We start from the raw sequence: 16,993 nt of genomic DNA, 5'->3' as shown, positions 1-16,993 counted from the left end.
TTATAATAGGTGTGGCCAGGAGGTAAGAAAGCAATAAGAGGCCGTGCAGTACTCAAGGCCCAAAGAGGAGACAAAAATCAATTAGGAAGGAGAAAGTCTTCTGAGGGGTCCTCTTGTCTAATTATCTGTCTGTCCATCATCCATCTACACATCGGTCTTTCAATTCATCTAGCCTTGCAGCCTCTATATGACAGGATGAGGCAAAAAGATAGCAGATAACACGCCATAAAGTGAATTGTGAGATGCATACCCTAGGGGACTTGTATCCTCGGGTAGTTAGCTGAAATGTGGTTATGGAAAGCTACAGAAGGCCTTAACACTAATCCCCCACAATGAGGTAAAGAGAAGAGCACGCATAAGGGGCTTTCTGACTTCGAGATCACCCTCTTCTCTGGTGTGGGAGGGCTGTGGGCCCCCTCAGGCCTGAGTCACTCAAAGAGCGGCATCAGACTCCTGGTGGGCAGTGAGGGCAAGGCTGGCCAGCGGCTCTGGCAGGGGAGTGGAAAAGATGGGTGCAGCTGTGGGTTCAGCCGGCTCACCCACCATCTGTGCAGGCTGAGAATGGCTGTGTCCTCTCCATGAAAGAGCTGGCATGTGGGAGAACCCAGACTCTGCCCTGCGAGGCCCCCTGGAAGGCGGTCAGCCACAGCAGCCCTGGGAGGTAGCCTGCTGGGCAAGCAGCACATGACCGCTGGAAAGGGTCTTTCACCAAGCCTGGGGATGCGTGTTCGGACAGTCGCAAAGGGGCCCTGAACACCACCACCGGGAGACAGGGTCCGCCTGCCCCCAGAGCCTGCAGCCATAAAATAAGAACTGTCCAGCCACTTACCTCCTTCTCTCCCTCCCAGAGGGGTGAGGCCACACCTGGTGAGCTGCGGGAAGAGGCAGAGGGAGGGAAGAGCCCCAGGCCTAGTTCTCTGTAGCAAGATACCAAGCTGGAGGGGAAACAGCTCTACTTTAAAGCAAGTTCAGAGTTTTGATATTACCTGGGATTGGATACTCTAAGCACCAGACTGATGACATTGCTGGGTAGTTACAGTGACAACAAGACTTGGTGTCATCCAAGAGTTTCCAGCAAGGTCATGCTGATTGCTCAAATGCTCACTCAGGAACTGGGGAAGAACCAGCCACTGGACACCTTCAGACACAGAACAGGAAGATGAAGTCGCCATGTGGTTACTTCTCCAGCTCCTGCCGGTCCCATATGTGCGCATGAGTGAGTGTGCACGTCTGCAAATGAACTACACACACGTGCCTATATCTCTGGACAGGGAAGTGATAGCCGGCACTCATTTTCTTCTTTTTACATGTTTTCCTCTAATTTCCACATTACCTACAAAGGGGATGTAGTCCTTTTATTATCAGAAAATCATCAGTAAATGTTATTTCAAAAGAGGAAGTCAGCCTTCTGGAAATTCCCTAATCCATGTAAAATATCACTTGTACCAGGAATGAGTCTTACCCATCATATGCCCAGTACAGTCACAAAGAGCAAGCAACATTCCAACATCTGCACAGGAACTTGGCGAGAAACTGACTCCATTCCCAGGGGAGGAGGGAGGAAGTGAGAATTGCGGATTTTGTTGTTTCTCTTGTAAACACGCTTTGGGATCATATCCTTTTCCTTTCCCCTCCCTTCTCCATTTCGTCACCAATTCAGCAGCACGGAGAGGAGACCCTTCCCAATACCAGCTCAACTGATGTGGCCCATTTTTCAGGCAAATTTCCAAGAGCTGAAAGTTAGTACCTTGGCATCTTGCGGGAATTTGAAAGGAATCCTAGAGTATTGAGATAAAAAATGCCGCCTAGCTGCATGCAGTCACACACTGGAGTCTCTTTAACTGTTTTTCTAATGCTTTGCAGTGGAATTACCATGAAGGTGAAACAACCTTATAAAAAGATCTTTAAAAGATCGTGAAAAAGAGTTTTTGCTATGTTAGAAAAGGAGGTAGGAATCCCATGGAGCCAAAACACATCAAGTCAAAGTCACCCACTTCCCTCTGATAAGGGTGGTAGATGGCCGGATGGGAAAAGGCTGCAGGGGCCAGGATACCCAGCACTCAGCTCAGCCTTGGATGACGTTTCCCAGTATTCAAAGTGATGAAATGGTAAAATATGAGCTGGATGATAGCAGCTGGGGGATTTCCCAGCTACTGGGAAAACCTTAGAGTTACCTAGCAAGATGACTTGATAAAAGACACACTTTTCAAACACAGCCGCTTCAGCAGATTGGGAAGACTGGATGAACCACCTGTGATTCAAGAACATGGTGAGAAATAGAACTGCAGATCAAAACTGAATAGGTGGCCGGGCACAGTGGCTCACGCCTGTAATCCCAGCACTTAGGGAGGTTGAGGTGGGCAGATCACGAGGTCAGGAGATCGAGACCATCCTGGCCAACACAGAGAAACCCAGTCTCTACTAAAAAAAAATACAAAAAAATTAGCTGGGCGTGGTGGTGCACGCCTGTTGTCCCAGCTACTTGGGAAGCTGAGGCAGGGGAATCGCTTGAACCTGGGAGGCAGAGGTTGCAGTGAGCCAAGATTGTGCCGCTGCACTCCAGCCTGGCGACAGAGCAAGACTCTGTCTCAAAAAAACAAACAAACAAACAGCACAAAAAAATTGAAGAGGTAAAATACAATAGGAATAAGAGAATAGCTACTCTTGGGTTCAAATAGTTAATTACATGATGATAACTGATAACAACAACATTTTGTATTTATATAGACTGTTAATATTTTACAGTTTACAAGACTGTTTTGGGAGGCTTACCTTAATTTCAACTCTTTAGAAAAAAATACTTAAGGGTTGATTCTGTTGACTACAACTTTAAAGTGAACAGATACAGAAAAATAAAAGCCAACAGTAGCCAAATAAAGGTAAGCGTTCTTGTCCTTTGAGCACATCTGAGGCAGTGGGTTACACCCTTGGGGCCACCTTTAAGAGAAACATCAATAATTGGAGTCATAATGAAACAGGTGGGCAGAGAGGTGAACGGAAGACAGGGAGAGGTGAACAGTTGTTTCCAATATGTAAGCAGCCTCCATATTAGAAGATTCTGTGATTATCAGAAGTGTAGAACTTCGACAAATGACCAGAAGTTTCAAAGATGAAGTCTGTGTTTGGGAGAATGGATCTAATCATTTCGATGTTTTGCAAGTAAAATAGAAATCCACAGGATTGCTGGGGCGGGGGAGGGTAATGGTTTGGCCACATTTCCTGGATGTCAGTCAGCCATGCGCCCCCTAATGCTGCAAGTTCACTCCTGGACATACAGATGCAAGAGGCAGGAGGCTCACTTGAACTTGGGAGGTGGAGGTTGCAGTGAGCCAAGATCGCACCACTGCTCCAGCCTGGGCAACAAGAGGGAAATTCTGTCTTAGAAAAAAAAAACCAAAGATCTTAACCCCCAGAGGAGATATTTTAAGAGCCAATGAGTTCTCTCAGTACAACTCAATTGTAAGAAACATCAGTTGTCCGATATCACAAAGTGGCTCTTAGCTTGTGTGGTGCCAATGCGTCTCTCAGAACTTGGCATTTCTCTGCAGGGAATACTATCCCAGCAAACCTGGCTCCCTGAGGAGTGCTTGGAGCTGCCATAATTACATTCCCTTAGGTGCTACCCATTCCTCATCCTTCCTGGCCCCTCACTATGAAGTGTGGACAAAGGGAAGTGGCTAACAGGACAGCTCTTCAATTAGCTGAAGGATGTTGACCAGCTGGTGGGAAGAAAGCCAAAGATACCCACTGAAAATCCATTAGACCCAAATACATTGCAACACTTCCTCCATTAACTTGCTTCCCTTTTTTGCACTCAGTCAAGAGAGCGTTCTTAATCTTCAACAACTTACCTTCCCAAAGGTGGCTGGGTTGACTTGGTTCTCAGTGTTTTGCCCACAGGTCTCCACGTAAATCTCATACATGAAACAGTGAGGGACACCGCACCCTTTGCAAATGCAGAAGTTGTCGACCAACCTGGAGGAGAGGAGGACAAGGAAGAGGAAACTGCCATTTGTTTTTCTGGAGCAAAATATTTTGTCAAAATCAATGGTCAAGATGTGTGTGAGGTTCCAATAAATGAAACGTCTTAATTCATTGGATGAATCCCTGCGAAGGCTCACAACCAGCATCACGAATGTACCCATTTGTCCTTAGGCCAGTGTTAAGTATATTGACTGTGGCTTTTAGAAGATCAAAAGCCCATAAAGTGTGTGTTTTTGTTTGTTTCCTGGCAGGTTGGCATGCTAAAAGAAGTTCAAATGAGGACTTCAGTAGACACTGTTTCACAGACCTTTATAAAGGCTACGGCCAAGAGCTACGTAACTACAAAGTGGAGAATTATTTATTCTACTTTATGAATAAGACACAAAACAATACCCAGGGAAAGCCTATCACCCTGCAGGTGACCGCAGGAGCCAGCCTGGCTTCCCAGGCCCCATTTTCACATCCTTCCCTCTCTGATTCCTGTTCCTCTGAAGAAGTTGCTTGCATGGTTCTTAAACCCATGGTTTAGGGCAGGCCATTATGTGTGGATTCTTTGAATTGCAATGAGGTGTAAAACGCAAGACACCAAGAGACACCGAGAGAGGCAGAGTGCTTTTGCTCTGCTTTCTCCCCTACTGGGTACAGAGCCAAAGCAGCACAGAGCGAATGCAGCAGTGCCTGTGACCTCTGCTCAAAGTGATACCTTCAACTACACCAGTGCTCCCGGTCTGGGGGCAGAGTGTATTCCTTACCAATAAGGGGCTCTGGCTGAGGTTCACAGACCACCCCCGGCCCCTGGGGACAGCCAGGTGCCTGTTCCAGCAGCAGTATGTCGGTGTGGGGGTGAGTGGCGAAGTGGCCTGGGTCACAAAGTGTCCGTAGTGACATCCAGCTACAACCTTCCTTTCCCAGTGGGATGGACCGTCGTTCTTTAAAAAAAAAAAAACCCACAAAGCAAGCCAGTATAACTCTTAAACAAAGAGGAATATTTATTTAGCAGAGACTTTACAGACAATACATGCCCTTGGCATTTGTTTTTCTAGAGCAAAATATAGGTATTTTGCTTTAGATGGGTATATGGGTGGTATACAGCTTATCTTCTGAAATGAGGCACACTGGGGCCAAATTTACTCTCCTTGGGAACTAAAGGATATAGTCACAATTGTTAACCCCACTGGCTTTCCAGAAAAAAAGACACATGAACATAACGAATGGGGGAATCTCTGACCCTGCAACGTTTTCTTGGGGTAATAAATTACCCCAGGCCCAGGGGCCTCAAACAACAGAAATGGATTCTCACAGTTCTGGAAGTTGGAAGCCTAAAAATCCAAGTGCCAAGCAAGGTCGGTTCCTTCCAGAGGCTCTGAGGGAGACCTTGCTGGATATTTTTCTCCTTATTTCTGGTGATTGCTGGAAATCCTCGGTGTTCTTCGGCTTCACTCCAGTTCCTGCCTATGTCTTACATGGCCTTCTCCCTGTGTGTCTGTTATCTCTGTGAATTTTATTGCTTTTCTTTTTTGTATTCTTTTAGTAGAGACAGGTTTTGCCGTGTTGGCCAGGCTGGTCTTGAACTGGGCTCAAGCGATCCGCCCACCTTAGCCTCCCAAAGTGCGGGGATTACAGGCTTGAGTCACCGCGCATGGCTAGTATCTCTGTGAATTTTCTTATCAAGATACCAGTGACTGGATTTAGAGCCCATCCTAATTCAGGATGACTTCCATTTAACTAATTACATCTACAAAGATCTTGTTTCCAAATAAGGTTATGTTCTGAGGTTCCGGGTGGACATGAGTTTTTTTTGGGGAGATGTTATTCAACCCAGCACAGACACCAAGGAAGTAGATTTTTTCTGGGATGCTTCCCTAAATCAATGTGGGAACATGACACTTCAGATACTTCACTATGGTTTAAATGCAACTGCTACCGCACCAATTATTTGGCTCAAAGTTGAGTATAGGGTGATATCTATTGGTGGGATGGTGGGGTGGGGGAGTGGCAGATTCATATATAGTCAGCATACAGATATATATACACACACACATACACATATACACACATATATACATATACACATAAATATATATAGAGAGAGAGAGAGAAAGAGAGACTCCCTCTGGAGTACAGTGGTGCAATCATAGCTCATTGCATCCTCAAACTCCTGGGCTCAAGGGATCCTCCTGCCTTAGCTTCCTGAGTAGCTAGGACTACAGGCGTGTGACCATGTCCAGATACTTAAAAAAAAAAAAAAAAACTGTGTAGAGACAGGGTCTCACTATGTTGCCCAAGCTAGTGTTGACCTCCTGTTGTTGAGCAATGCTCCCACCTTGGCCTTCCAAAGTGCTGGGATTACAGGCACAAGCCACTGCACCTGGCTTATATTTCTTTTGTTAAGATACTACTTGTTGATATATGAAAAACTCAATATTGGAAGTATCCCAGAAAAGTGTTGGCTAAATCCAGGAAACTGCAGCAAAATGTGATGTGCATTGAATTCAAACTCACTTGTTTATTCATAGTTACTCCAGATTTAGTTATGGAACGCTCTCCTTAAAAAAGAAGTGTAAAAAATACAAACTCCTTAAAATGAACTCCAGTTTTCCATGTTTGCTGATTGTTCTTTCCTGTGACAGCCGCTCATTTCTTCTAAGTCTCTATGAATTGCTGTCCTCCAATTTCAAAATACTACCGAGCCTGCCTGTTGCCTAAGTGGAGTAGGAAGGCCAAATAATACTCTTAATAAGAATGACAGTAAAGGTCTGTGGCCAAGAGTCCTTTCTATACCACACATGTAAAGAAAGGGCTACCTTTACATGTGAGCTCTGTGTGGCTGCCTTGGTACTGGCAGTTCCACGAGATTCATCTGGTCTCTGACCATGTGTCTGTAGTCATTTGCCCAACATTCTAAGCCAAATCACAGAGACCGATCAATGGCAGCCAGTCAGCATACAGTAACTGGACAAGCAGAAAGTTTGAAAGTGGACTTTGTCACCCAGCAGTTGCCTCAACCTTCAGTGTCCACACACATGGGAAATTACGATCATGACTCTTACCCTGGGCTTCGAACCTCAAAGACCCGGGTTTCCATTCTGACTCGAGACATCTGAGAGTTTTTGTGATTAGAAAACAAGCACATGATGTGCCTACTACCCTGGCTTGCACATAGAAGCTCTTATCATTTTTTGTCTACCATCAAAATCTGGAATGGAAGCAAGAAAGATGCTGACGTTGGCAGAGTGGCTGCACAGAATACCTGCTGTAGGTGAGCCTGACTTCCAACCACCTGGGGCTCCAAGGAGAGACTGAAAGGGGACTGGCAGAACTGCTGGCAGGTGACATTGATTAAGGGTTTTAAACTCTACTACCAAAATGTTCTTTGGTGATACACTTGGGAATAAAGCCTGCTTGATAAAGATCACTAGATTCCTTGCTTACCTGCATAATAACACTATTTTCCTGATCTTGCCATCAGACAGGGTAGATTAAGATCTTGAGACCATTCATGATGTTCTCCTCACATTGAGTGATGAACAATCTGATGATTACTGACTTCACAGCACAAATACTTAGCCAGTGGTTCACACATTTTCTGAGTACTCTTTAAAGAAAAATGTCATGAGCAACTGGACACAGTGGCTTACGCCTGTAATCCCAGCACCTTGGGAGGCTGAGATGGGCAGATCACCTGAGGTCAGGAGTTCAAGGCCAGTCTGGCCAACATGGCAAAACCCCATCTTCACTAAAAATACAGAAATTAGCTGAGCGCAGTGGTGTGTTCCTGTAATCCCAGTTACTCGGGAGACTGAGGTAGAATTGCTTGAACCCAGGAGGTGGAGGTTGCAGTGAACTGAGATAGTGCCACTCTACTGCAGCCTGGGAGACACAGCGAGACTCCATCTCAAAAAAAAAAAAAAAAAAAAAAAAAGACAAAAAAACCAAAAATGTCGTGAGCCCCCCAAACTAGGAACCAGAGTCCCTTTTGGTTCCAGCTGATCACAAGCTACCATGAATTCTGCACCTTTCCAAATACATTTGTATTTCTAAAATTTCAACAGAGTCTGCAGAAATTTGTAAAAGTCTATGTCAGAAATAGTTATGTAGTCTACAGCCAGGGCTCAGCATACATTGGGATTAGATAATGCTTAGGTTTTGCCTGGTCTGAAGCCAGGGGTCAGACCTGCTAGGTCTGCACCCCAGCAAGGAAGTCAGATCACTATTCTTCATTTCTTTGTGCTCCCCAGAGCTTTAACCCCAGCTCTCCCTGTTTCTACAGTCTTTCCTGTCCATGAAACAGAAAACTTCTATTACCTCTGGCCCCCGAGACTTGACCAAGCTCTCCTGGGACCTTTCTCCTGGGAGAATTTATCCAGTGTGGATGACAATGGCACTGATGTCTCTAAGACATGCTGAGGACCTAATAAGTGACTGATTAGAAGACAAAACAACAAAGTAATGTGGAAAATGGCAGGTTTCCTCCACAGGACAATAGCTGGGCCCCTCCATGGTCTTTCACTCAGATGCTGGCTAACAGAGTTGTCTCCAGGCACTCAGGCCCCTCACCCTGTACTACCCACCACTGCTCCTCCAGCACTGGTAACACCTTCCAGGCTTTGGAATGCCAGAGGCTGTTCTTGATGTTGATGTTAAAACCACTAGTGCCAACCATCTGTTTTGGGTGTTTTTTTTTTGTTGTTGGAGATAGAGTTTCAACTCTTGTTGCCCACACTGGAGCGGAATGGCATAATCCTGGTTCACTACAACCTTCAGGTCCCAGGTTCAAGTGATTCTCCTGCCTCAGCCTTAGAGTAGCTGGGATTTACAGGTGCCTGCCATCACACCCAGCTAATTTTTCTATTTTTAGTGGAGAGAAGTTTCCACCATGTTAGCCAGGCTGGTCTCAAACTCCTGAGCTCAAGTGACCCACCTGCCTCGGCCTCCCAAAGTGCTGGGATTACTGGCCTGAGCCACCACAGCTGGCCTCAACGATCTGTTAAACATACTACCTCATCAACTGGATGTCTAAAGAACAGCCCTCCCCAATGAAACGGTTACCCCTCCCTTATTTTCATTGCCTCCACCTCCCCAACCTTGAAGAGGGGCCTATAGGGATAAGAACTTGTAACATACGACTCAAGTCTCACCCTCTGCTAAAACGGTCTACACCAGGGGTGTCCAATCTTTTCTACCCTGGGCTACACTGGAAGAACTGTCTTGGGTCACATATAAAAAACACTAATGATAGCTGATAAGCCAAAACAAACAAAAAAGTCTCAGGGTTTTAAGAAAGTTTATGAAGGCCCAGCATGGTTGCTCACACCTGTAATCCCAGCACTTTGGGAGGCCGAGGCAGGCAGATCACTTGAGGTCAGGACTTCCAGACCAGCCTGGCTAACATGGTGAAACCTTGTCTTTAACAAAAATACAAAAATTAGCAGGGCATGATGGCGCAGGCCTGTAATCCCAGCTACTACGGAGGGATAAGGCAGGAGAATCACCTGAACTCAGGAGGAGGAGGTCACAGTGAACCAAGATCATGCCACTGCACTCCAGACTGGCCAACGGAGCAAGACTCCATCACAAAAAAAAAAAAAAAAAAAAAACGAAAAGAAAGTTTACAAATTTGTGTTGGGCCCTATGCGGCCCTTAGGCTGAGGGTTGGACAAGCTTGGTCTAGACCATCATAGGCCCCCTGGTTACCATTTGAAGTGAGTTCACAAACGGTCTTAGGAGGATGTTCAGGTATTTTTAAATCAGTCTCATTATTCTTTCAAGTCTCTGGAGTATAATTTAAACCCTGGAAACTCTAATTTACTAAATGGCTACCTGAAGTCATTGAAAGGCATCCTGAGTCCTTTCTTCTAAGAAGAACGACGCATGAGGGCCTGGGGTCAGTGAGTGTAGCAGAAACCCAGCCCAGCTGTGTAACCCTGAAAAATGCTGTGTGCTTCAGTGTTCGTTTTTTTAAATCTCATTGAAGATAAGACACATCAAAAATGTTCTCTTGGAGGAAAATGGTAACTGTTTAGGCCTGCCAGGGTTATAATCACAAACACACCCTTTTTGTTTCACTCACATGACTTTTTCAAAAGTCTTCCCTAGAAATATGCTTTGAAACTTAAAAACAGAAAAATGTACTGTTACATAACAGCTATTCACCTTGTAAAACTAAAGATCCTAGAACTGGTTTCAATTATTTTCCTATTTAAGAAGATCTGCAAACTCAGTCCCAAGGGCTAAGGATATTTTTCTTTCCCTTTTTCTCTGCTTCGACTTAAACAGCTAGAAGTGAATTTCACAATGTGGAATGCAATGTGGAAAGCTAAAACCTCCTTAGCTTTAACTGAGGAAACATCTCATCCTGGATCTAAGAAGAGAAAGCTTTTCCTCCTCTGGCCAATGCCCAGGCGCTTTTGCATGTACATGGAAGTAGGGTCCAACCAATGGGCCCCCGCGGGGCAGACCGGATGGCTTTCCGCGGGAAGGGTGACAACGGGGAACCCACAAATGGGAAGCCCGACCCCATTGCCGACTCGGACCCCGGGCTTTTACGCGTGTGCGTGCATGGGAGGTCCCTCCGCGCTGGGCCTGGGGCCGCTCCTAACACCCGGCTTTCACCTGGCGTCCCGAGGGCAGCCGTAACGGGAACCACGCTTCCCCTCCCCGGCCCCACCTCCTCCATCCGGGCGTCCCAGGGACCTGGCGGCTCACCACCGGATGACGCCGCTGTGCGGGCCCCGCCTGCCCCCGAGGCTCGACGGCGAGGCCGGCACCCCCTCGGCCATGGCTCGGTCCCGGGCCTGCAGCACCGAGGCTGGCAAAGAGCGGCGCTGGGTTGCACCGGTCCTGCCACCGCCGCTCCTCGGTGTTTACTTTAGAAAGGGGCGCGGGGCGGAAACCCAGTCCTCCAGGCCCGAGCCCGGGTGCGCGAGGGCGTGCGGCGAGCCCGGCAGGCCACAGCTCCCCAACCCCCTCGCCCCGCCGAGAATGAGCGGACCCCGCCCTGCATCCTGCGGTGTGGGCTGGAGCCGTCTCCCGCTCGCACCCAGCGCCTGTCCCACCTCCGTACCAACCGATCAAACAGGCAAGCGAACAACAAGCACCAACTTACACCTTTTCCAATCTGGTCGCGGTGTTGAGTTCGTGGGGGTCCTTGACTTACTTGCGCATTGGAGTTCTCAGGCAGTTTTCAAAAATACTGATAACTGGCTCCCACTCCCCACCCCAGCCCCCGCCCCAAGAGGTTCTGATGAATTGGTCTGGGCGAGGGCAGGCTGGGCCAACCTGCTTTTTCAGGCTCCCCGGGTGATGCTAATGTGCCCGCCGTTGCCAGAAATCACTGGACCTAGGGGTTTTGAAAAATCTCCGAGCTCACAATTTCTGACAGGCGGGTGCATGGGGACTTCCAGGAAGCTGGTCCCAGGTGACTCCAGTGTGCGGCTCCAGGTGAGCAGTGCCACCTCAACGTGAGTCCCCATATCTGCAGCCAGACCCTGCAAGTCAATGTCAGTGTCATTGCTGTGTAACATGGAGCTGCTGGCCCTCTCCAAACTCATTTTCTTTTTGGGGAACTGTGTGGTTATTGTATTAAGTGGCATTCATTTGCAAGGCTGTGGCGTAGTCAGAGCTCAGTCATGCAGCCTTTACTGTGGCTGCTAACTGCTTCAGAGTCTCCGGGTAAGGATTTCTCAATCTAGATCAAAAACACATTTGCGGACTTAGCAACAACAAAAACCAAACCGCCCAGTTTACAAATGGGCAAAGGACTTGGATAGATATTTCTCCAAAGAAGATAAATAAATGCCTACTAAGCACATGAAAAGATGCTCAACATCATTAATCATTAGGAAACGCAAATAAAAACCATACCCAAGAGGATGGCAATTATTTAAAACATAGAAACTAACGAGTATTGGTGAGGATGGAGAGAAATTGGAACCCTTGTTCACTGCGGGTGGGAATTTAAAGTGGTGCAGCTGGCCCGGGGCAGTGGCCCACGCCTGTAATCCCTGCACTTTGGGAGGCCGGGGCGCTCAGATAACCTGAGGTCTGGAGTTCGAGACCAGCGTGGACAACATGGTGAAACCCCGTCTCTACTAAAAATACAAAAAAAAAAAAGCCGGACATGGTGGCAGGTGCCTGTAATCCCAGCTGCTTGGGAGACTGAGGCACAAGAATCGTTTGAACCTGGGAGGCAGACTGCAGTGAGCCAAGATCGCGCCACTGCACTCCAGCCTGGGCGACAAGGTGAGACTCCATCTCAAAAAATATATATAATATTAAAGTGGTGCAGCTGCTAGGGAAACAGTATGGCCGTTCCTCAAAAATTAAACATAGAATTACCTTATGATCAGCCAGTCCCACTTCTGAGGGTATACCCGAAAAGAATTGAAAGCAGCAATGAAAACATGTACAGCAATACTCACAGCAGCATTATTCACAATAGCCAAAAGGTAGAAGTAACCCAAGCGTCTATGGGCAGACGAATGGATAAACAAAATGTGGTACGTATACATACACTAGAACATTACTTACCCTTAGAAAGGAATGAAATTCGGATACATGCTACAACACGGATACACTGAAAACATCATACTAACAAAGTGCACAGAAAAGCATGATTCCACTTACATGAGGTCCCTAGAAGTCAAATTCATAGAGACAAAGTAGAATGGGGGTTGCCAGGGGCTGGGGGGGGTTAGTGTTTTAATGGGGACAGAGTTTCAGTTTGGGAAGATGGAAAGTTCTGGAAACAGATGCTGATGGTTGCAAAACAATGTGAATGTACTTAATACCACACTACTGAGTTGTGTACTTACAAATTGTTAAAATGGTAAATTTTATGTTATATGTATTTTACTGCAGTTTTTTAAAAAGTCTGTCCCCAAAACACACGCACACACAACACACACGTTTGAGAAGTACTTCTGGAAGCAGGAAAGAGATCGATTCAACAAAGGAAACAACTGCCAACTGCCTCCCACATGCCAGCCCTGGAAGGTAGCTGCTGGGGCCCACCAGAGATCTCCAGGGCCAGCATCCTCCCTTCCACAGGAACACCATCACCAGGGTGAAGCTCCAAGGTCAGTTCCAGAGAGAGAGCAGGACATTCAGAACCTGGACCCTTAAGTTCAACCAGGTCACTGGAGCTGACCCGGGATGGCATCTAACTCTCCTTTGGGGCACTGCCTCATGAATCAGCCTGGTCCTGAAGCCTGGGGCATTTGGAGTGTAGGGGTGGGATAGTAGTGAGTGGGAATGATGTAATCAACAAGTGAATGGGGCCACTGTTAGCCCTATTTATCTTCTCAGCTGAGTTTCCTTGTTCAGGGCTGGCTGCTTTAAAATGCCACCCAGTAGAGGACAGTTGACTCCATATCATCCTTTCTCAAGCCAGGGGCTGGGGGGAACCTCACCTGGTGCCCTAAGAGCATCCATATCAGGATGGGAGGCCAACTATGTGAATAACAAGAGTTGGGAGACTGCTGAATGGCAACCACGACGAAGAACCCACAGGAAAAAAAGATGAAGCAATGAGGTGAGGCGATATGGCAGGGCTCTCCAAGGCCTCACTCTGCAGGTCAGCCTGTCTCTAGAAGAGATAACACATCCCTTTGGACTGGGAGGGGGAGCCCCGTGAGGTTCCTTCATCTGATTTGCTTTGCCGTGAGTGCTAAGTCCTGTCCTCCTGCAGTGGGACAGGAAGGTCCTTCTCAGTGGCTGGGGGAAATATGGTTCCTTCCCCTTCTCATACTGGTCCTGCAGCAGCTCCTTCCACCCAGGAAACTTCCCAATATGCCTGCTCATGTCCACAGACTGGAAATAACCAAGGAAAGAGCCTGCTGTTATTTAGGGCCTTATTATGTCACTGCTGGTACCACAATATTTACACATTTACTGAGCATCAACCAGTACCAGGCACTGGAACAGACCTTGGAGATACAATAGGGACACCATGACCATCTGGTTGACCAGTGGTCTCTTTGCTAGCTATTGCATTGAATGTTAAATGCTATGAAAAGCAAACATCATCTTACCTCGGCTCAGAGCTCTTGAGGCTTGATTAGAAGACTCTAGAAATGAGGCCATGTGGTCAATTTTACACCCTCCACCCAAAGAGCCTATTAATTTCATCTATTACAGGTGACAGCTGGTGGCCCTAGTTTGACCAGCCATCTTATAGATCAGACTCTGAGTAGTTTCATGCTAATACAGTGACACTCTCAGAAGATTTATTCCCATTGTAGGTCTTCCTAATGTGCTAAATGTTTGGACGAACGGAGGCAAGATGGTGCACTTCCGGGTTCTTCATCCCCCCCCCCCCAACTCTTCCCGCGCACGCGAAAATGCAGCCGGCGCCCAGGGAGGGTGCAGACCAACTGGGCATGCGCCAGGTGACGTCAATCTGAAGAGACCAAGATTTACCTGGTCGCACCTGCGGAACGCCCCTGACACGCCCATGCCCCACCTATTGCCCTCCCACTCCTAGAAAAGCCGCTCTCCGCCATTGAGCCACGCGGCCTTCTTGCAGCCCCACTCCTGTCAGGATGTCGGGACTGTGGGAAGTCTGTCCGAGAGCCCCACCACGGGGGGACTCTGCCAGCCTCCTTTGCCGGAGGCCGACAGACTTCTCCCGCACACCTTAGGTTACCAAAATAAACGTGCAGTTTTGCGCCTGACCTTTGCCTACTTGCTGGTTCTTTTGTGCTCGCTCTGGTGGTCTTAGAAAAACAAGACACTAAATACGCAAAGGACATTTACCTCTGCACACAACTCTATTACTAGCAGCATAATTAAAGCTTTCAGTTGAGTTGACCACATAGCCACATAATTCGCTCAGTAGAAATTAGGTATAAAATCCATTTTCTTTTCAAAGAATGTTTAACTGGAAGTGACATCACAAAAAACTTCATTCTATGGTGTTCACTGAGGAGACTGCTAGACCCATGTATGTGCTGTCTTGTACCTGAAAATCTAGTCTCTATCTCCAGGTTGAGCATCTTTGCTCTAATATCTAAACCAGGACAAGGAAAATAAATTTTAAGATTTATATCAAGTAGAATTCCAGTTTTATGTCACGTTATATACACAAAGGTAGAGAACCACATCTCTTTTATCTGAACAGTAACTTATTTTACCTACTTCCATCTAATTGGTTTCTAGCTTATCTAATTAGTCTCATTTCACCTTCTAAAAAGGGCACCAGCTGTGCCTTCTCCTTGCACAAAACCATCTCTGATCTAGGGTGCTTAATTTCATTCAATTCTTGCAATTATTCACTTTCTGTGGATGTACCCAGGTGTCTTCAGGCAATAGATATACTTTTAAATAAAGCTAATGAGCATAGTGGATTTGGTCCAGAATGCACAATGTAGCTGCATCTGCACAGACACAGCATTACAGAGAATAGACAACTGCATGTTCCATTTAGCCTGGAAGAGACTCCTTAAGATCCCTGGGCTCTAAACCAGTAAGCTATGGAGACTTTCAAACTATACTAGAGCAAAACCGTCTCACTGGAGAGATTCCAAATCACTATCATATGTTGCAATTTTCCTTGGTCTACGCTCACCTTTTAAGTATCTGGCTTTTACCCCAGTTGAAATCAATGGGAACATTGCATTCAGGAGAATGTATGTAATGAGAAAACCTAACTCCAAATATAAAACACTTCTCTGTCATTTCTTTATCTAAAATCCATGATTAAGAGGACCATGATGATATCCCATTGCTGTGTTTTTTTCCCCAATGCAGTTTTCCTGTTTCCCTTTTTGCAGAGAGATGCTGGCCACATAAGGTATAACAAATAGCATTATCTGCAGAGGAACTCTGAGAATGTGTGGAATGAAATGAAACAGCCTTCACTCGTCACAGAATGCTTGTAAATTGTAATTTGCAAAGTAATGCATTTGAATTCTTTTGTTGCATTAAAAGTGGGATTTTTCTGGAAGTCTCATGGAAAACCAAGCAAAAACTAAATGAAAAGTGGTTTCCTTTTCTGCAGATGATTAGTAGGAATTTAATAAGTCATCTTATTAAAGCCATCATGTAAGCAAGACAGACACTTTTCCAAATCATAACTATGAGCAAAATTATAAATCTTACCCCAATTAAATAATTTTCCAAAAGAATGAGAAAAGGCACACTAATTACTTTGGATTTGTGTAAATACTATTTTAAAGCTTTTTACAAGCATGAAATAATTATTTTTCAAAAGCAGTTTAAAACGATAGCATTAGTTAATTTTGGGTAAGATAAACCTTCATTTGTCCTCATGGTTCATATTATTCTTTGGTAGAAACGTACTAGAACAGCTGCTCGCTCCCTGCTGTTCTGCATGGAATTATTTCCTGGTACTATCCCCACCATGAAATGAATTTCACTACAGCATCTCCAGATACAGTATATGTTTGACACAGCTTTCTAAAGGACAGCAGACTGCCTTTCAATGGGTCACGTGACCTCCTTCTGCTAATTACCCATTGGAATTCCCCAGCAGAGGGAAGCAAGAAAGATGCTTTAGCATCTGCCTGTGAGCTTTGCTGGAGAACAAAGGTAAATACATCCCAATAGATGTGTAAAGATTGTTAAAGCTCGCTTTATGAAACAAAGCCTGGCTTTAAAAACCACTAACCTTAAGACCCCGCAAGGCCAGACTAAGATGCAAAATAGTTGTCAAGATGGTCTTTTTTCTTTTTTTTTTTTTTTTTTTGAGACGGAGTCTTGCTCTGTCGCCCAGGCTGGAGTGCAGTGGCCAGATCTCAGCTAACTGCAAGCTCCGCCTCCCAGGTTCACGCCATTCTCCTGCCTCAGCCTCCCGAGTAGCTGGGACTATACGCGCCCGCCACCTCGCCCGGCTGGTTTTTTTTCTATTTTTTTAGTAGAAACGGAGTTTCACCGTGTTAGCCGGGATGGTCTCAATCTCCTGACCTCGTGATCCGCCCGTCTCGGCCTCCCAAAGTGCTGGGATTACAGGCTTGAGCCACCGCGCCCGGCTAAGATGGTCTTTTTCAAA

At 46.3% G+C, this 16,993-nt stretch overlaps 1 protein-coding gene across 5 annotated transcripts in view; it reads right to left on the bottom strand.

The window, feature by feature from the left end:
• RFX8 (RFX family member 8, lacking RFX DNA binding domain) overlaps window positions 1-11,541 on the bottom strand; it is a 77,764-nt gene extending 66,223 nt beyond the window's left edge. For 4 of the 5 annotated variants that reach the window (XM_031934188.1, XM_031934190.1, XM_031934189.1 and 1 more), the window contains exons 1-2: window positions 11,090-11,541; window positions 3,852-3,975 (exon numbers count right to left, since the gene is read on the bottom strand). Coding sequence is in view for 2 of the 5 variants with exons in the window: in XM_023211507.2 (XP_023067275.1) it covers window positions 3,852-3,923 (72 nt within the window). In the remaining 3 variants the exon portion in view is untranslated. Of the gene's footprint in view, window positions 1-3,851; window positions 3,976-11,089 lie in introns of those variants that run through there. The other variant, XM_023211506.1, reaches the window with a different exon arrangement.
• Window positions 11,542-16,993: the final 5,452 nt, after the last annotated feature.

The sequence above is a fragment of the Piliocolobus tephrosceles genome, chromosome 15, assembly GCF_002776525.5.
Source record: "Piliocolobus tephrosceles isolate RC106 chromosome 15, ASM277652v3, whole genome shotgun sequence".
In the NCBI taxonomy this organism is placed as follows: Eukaryota; Metazoa; Chordata; class Mammalia; order Primates; family Cercopithecidae; genus Piliocolobus; species Piliocolobus tephrosceles.
Note: the sequence above shows the minus strand (reverse complement) of the source record. Positions and strands in the feature narration are given on the sequence as shown.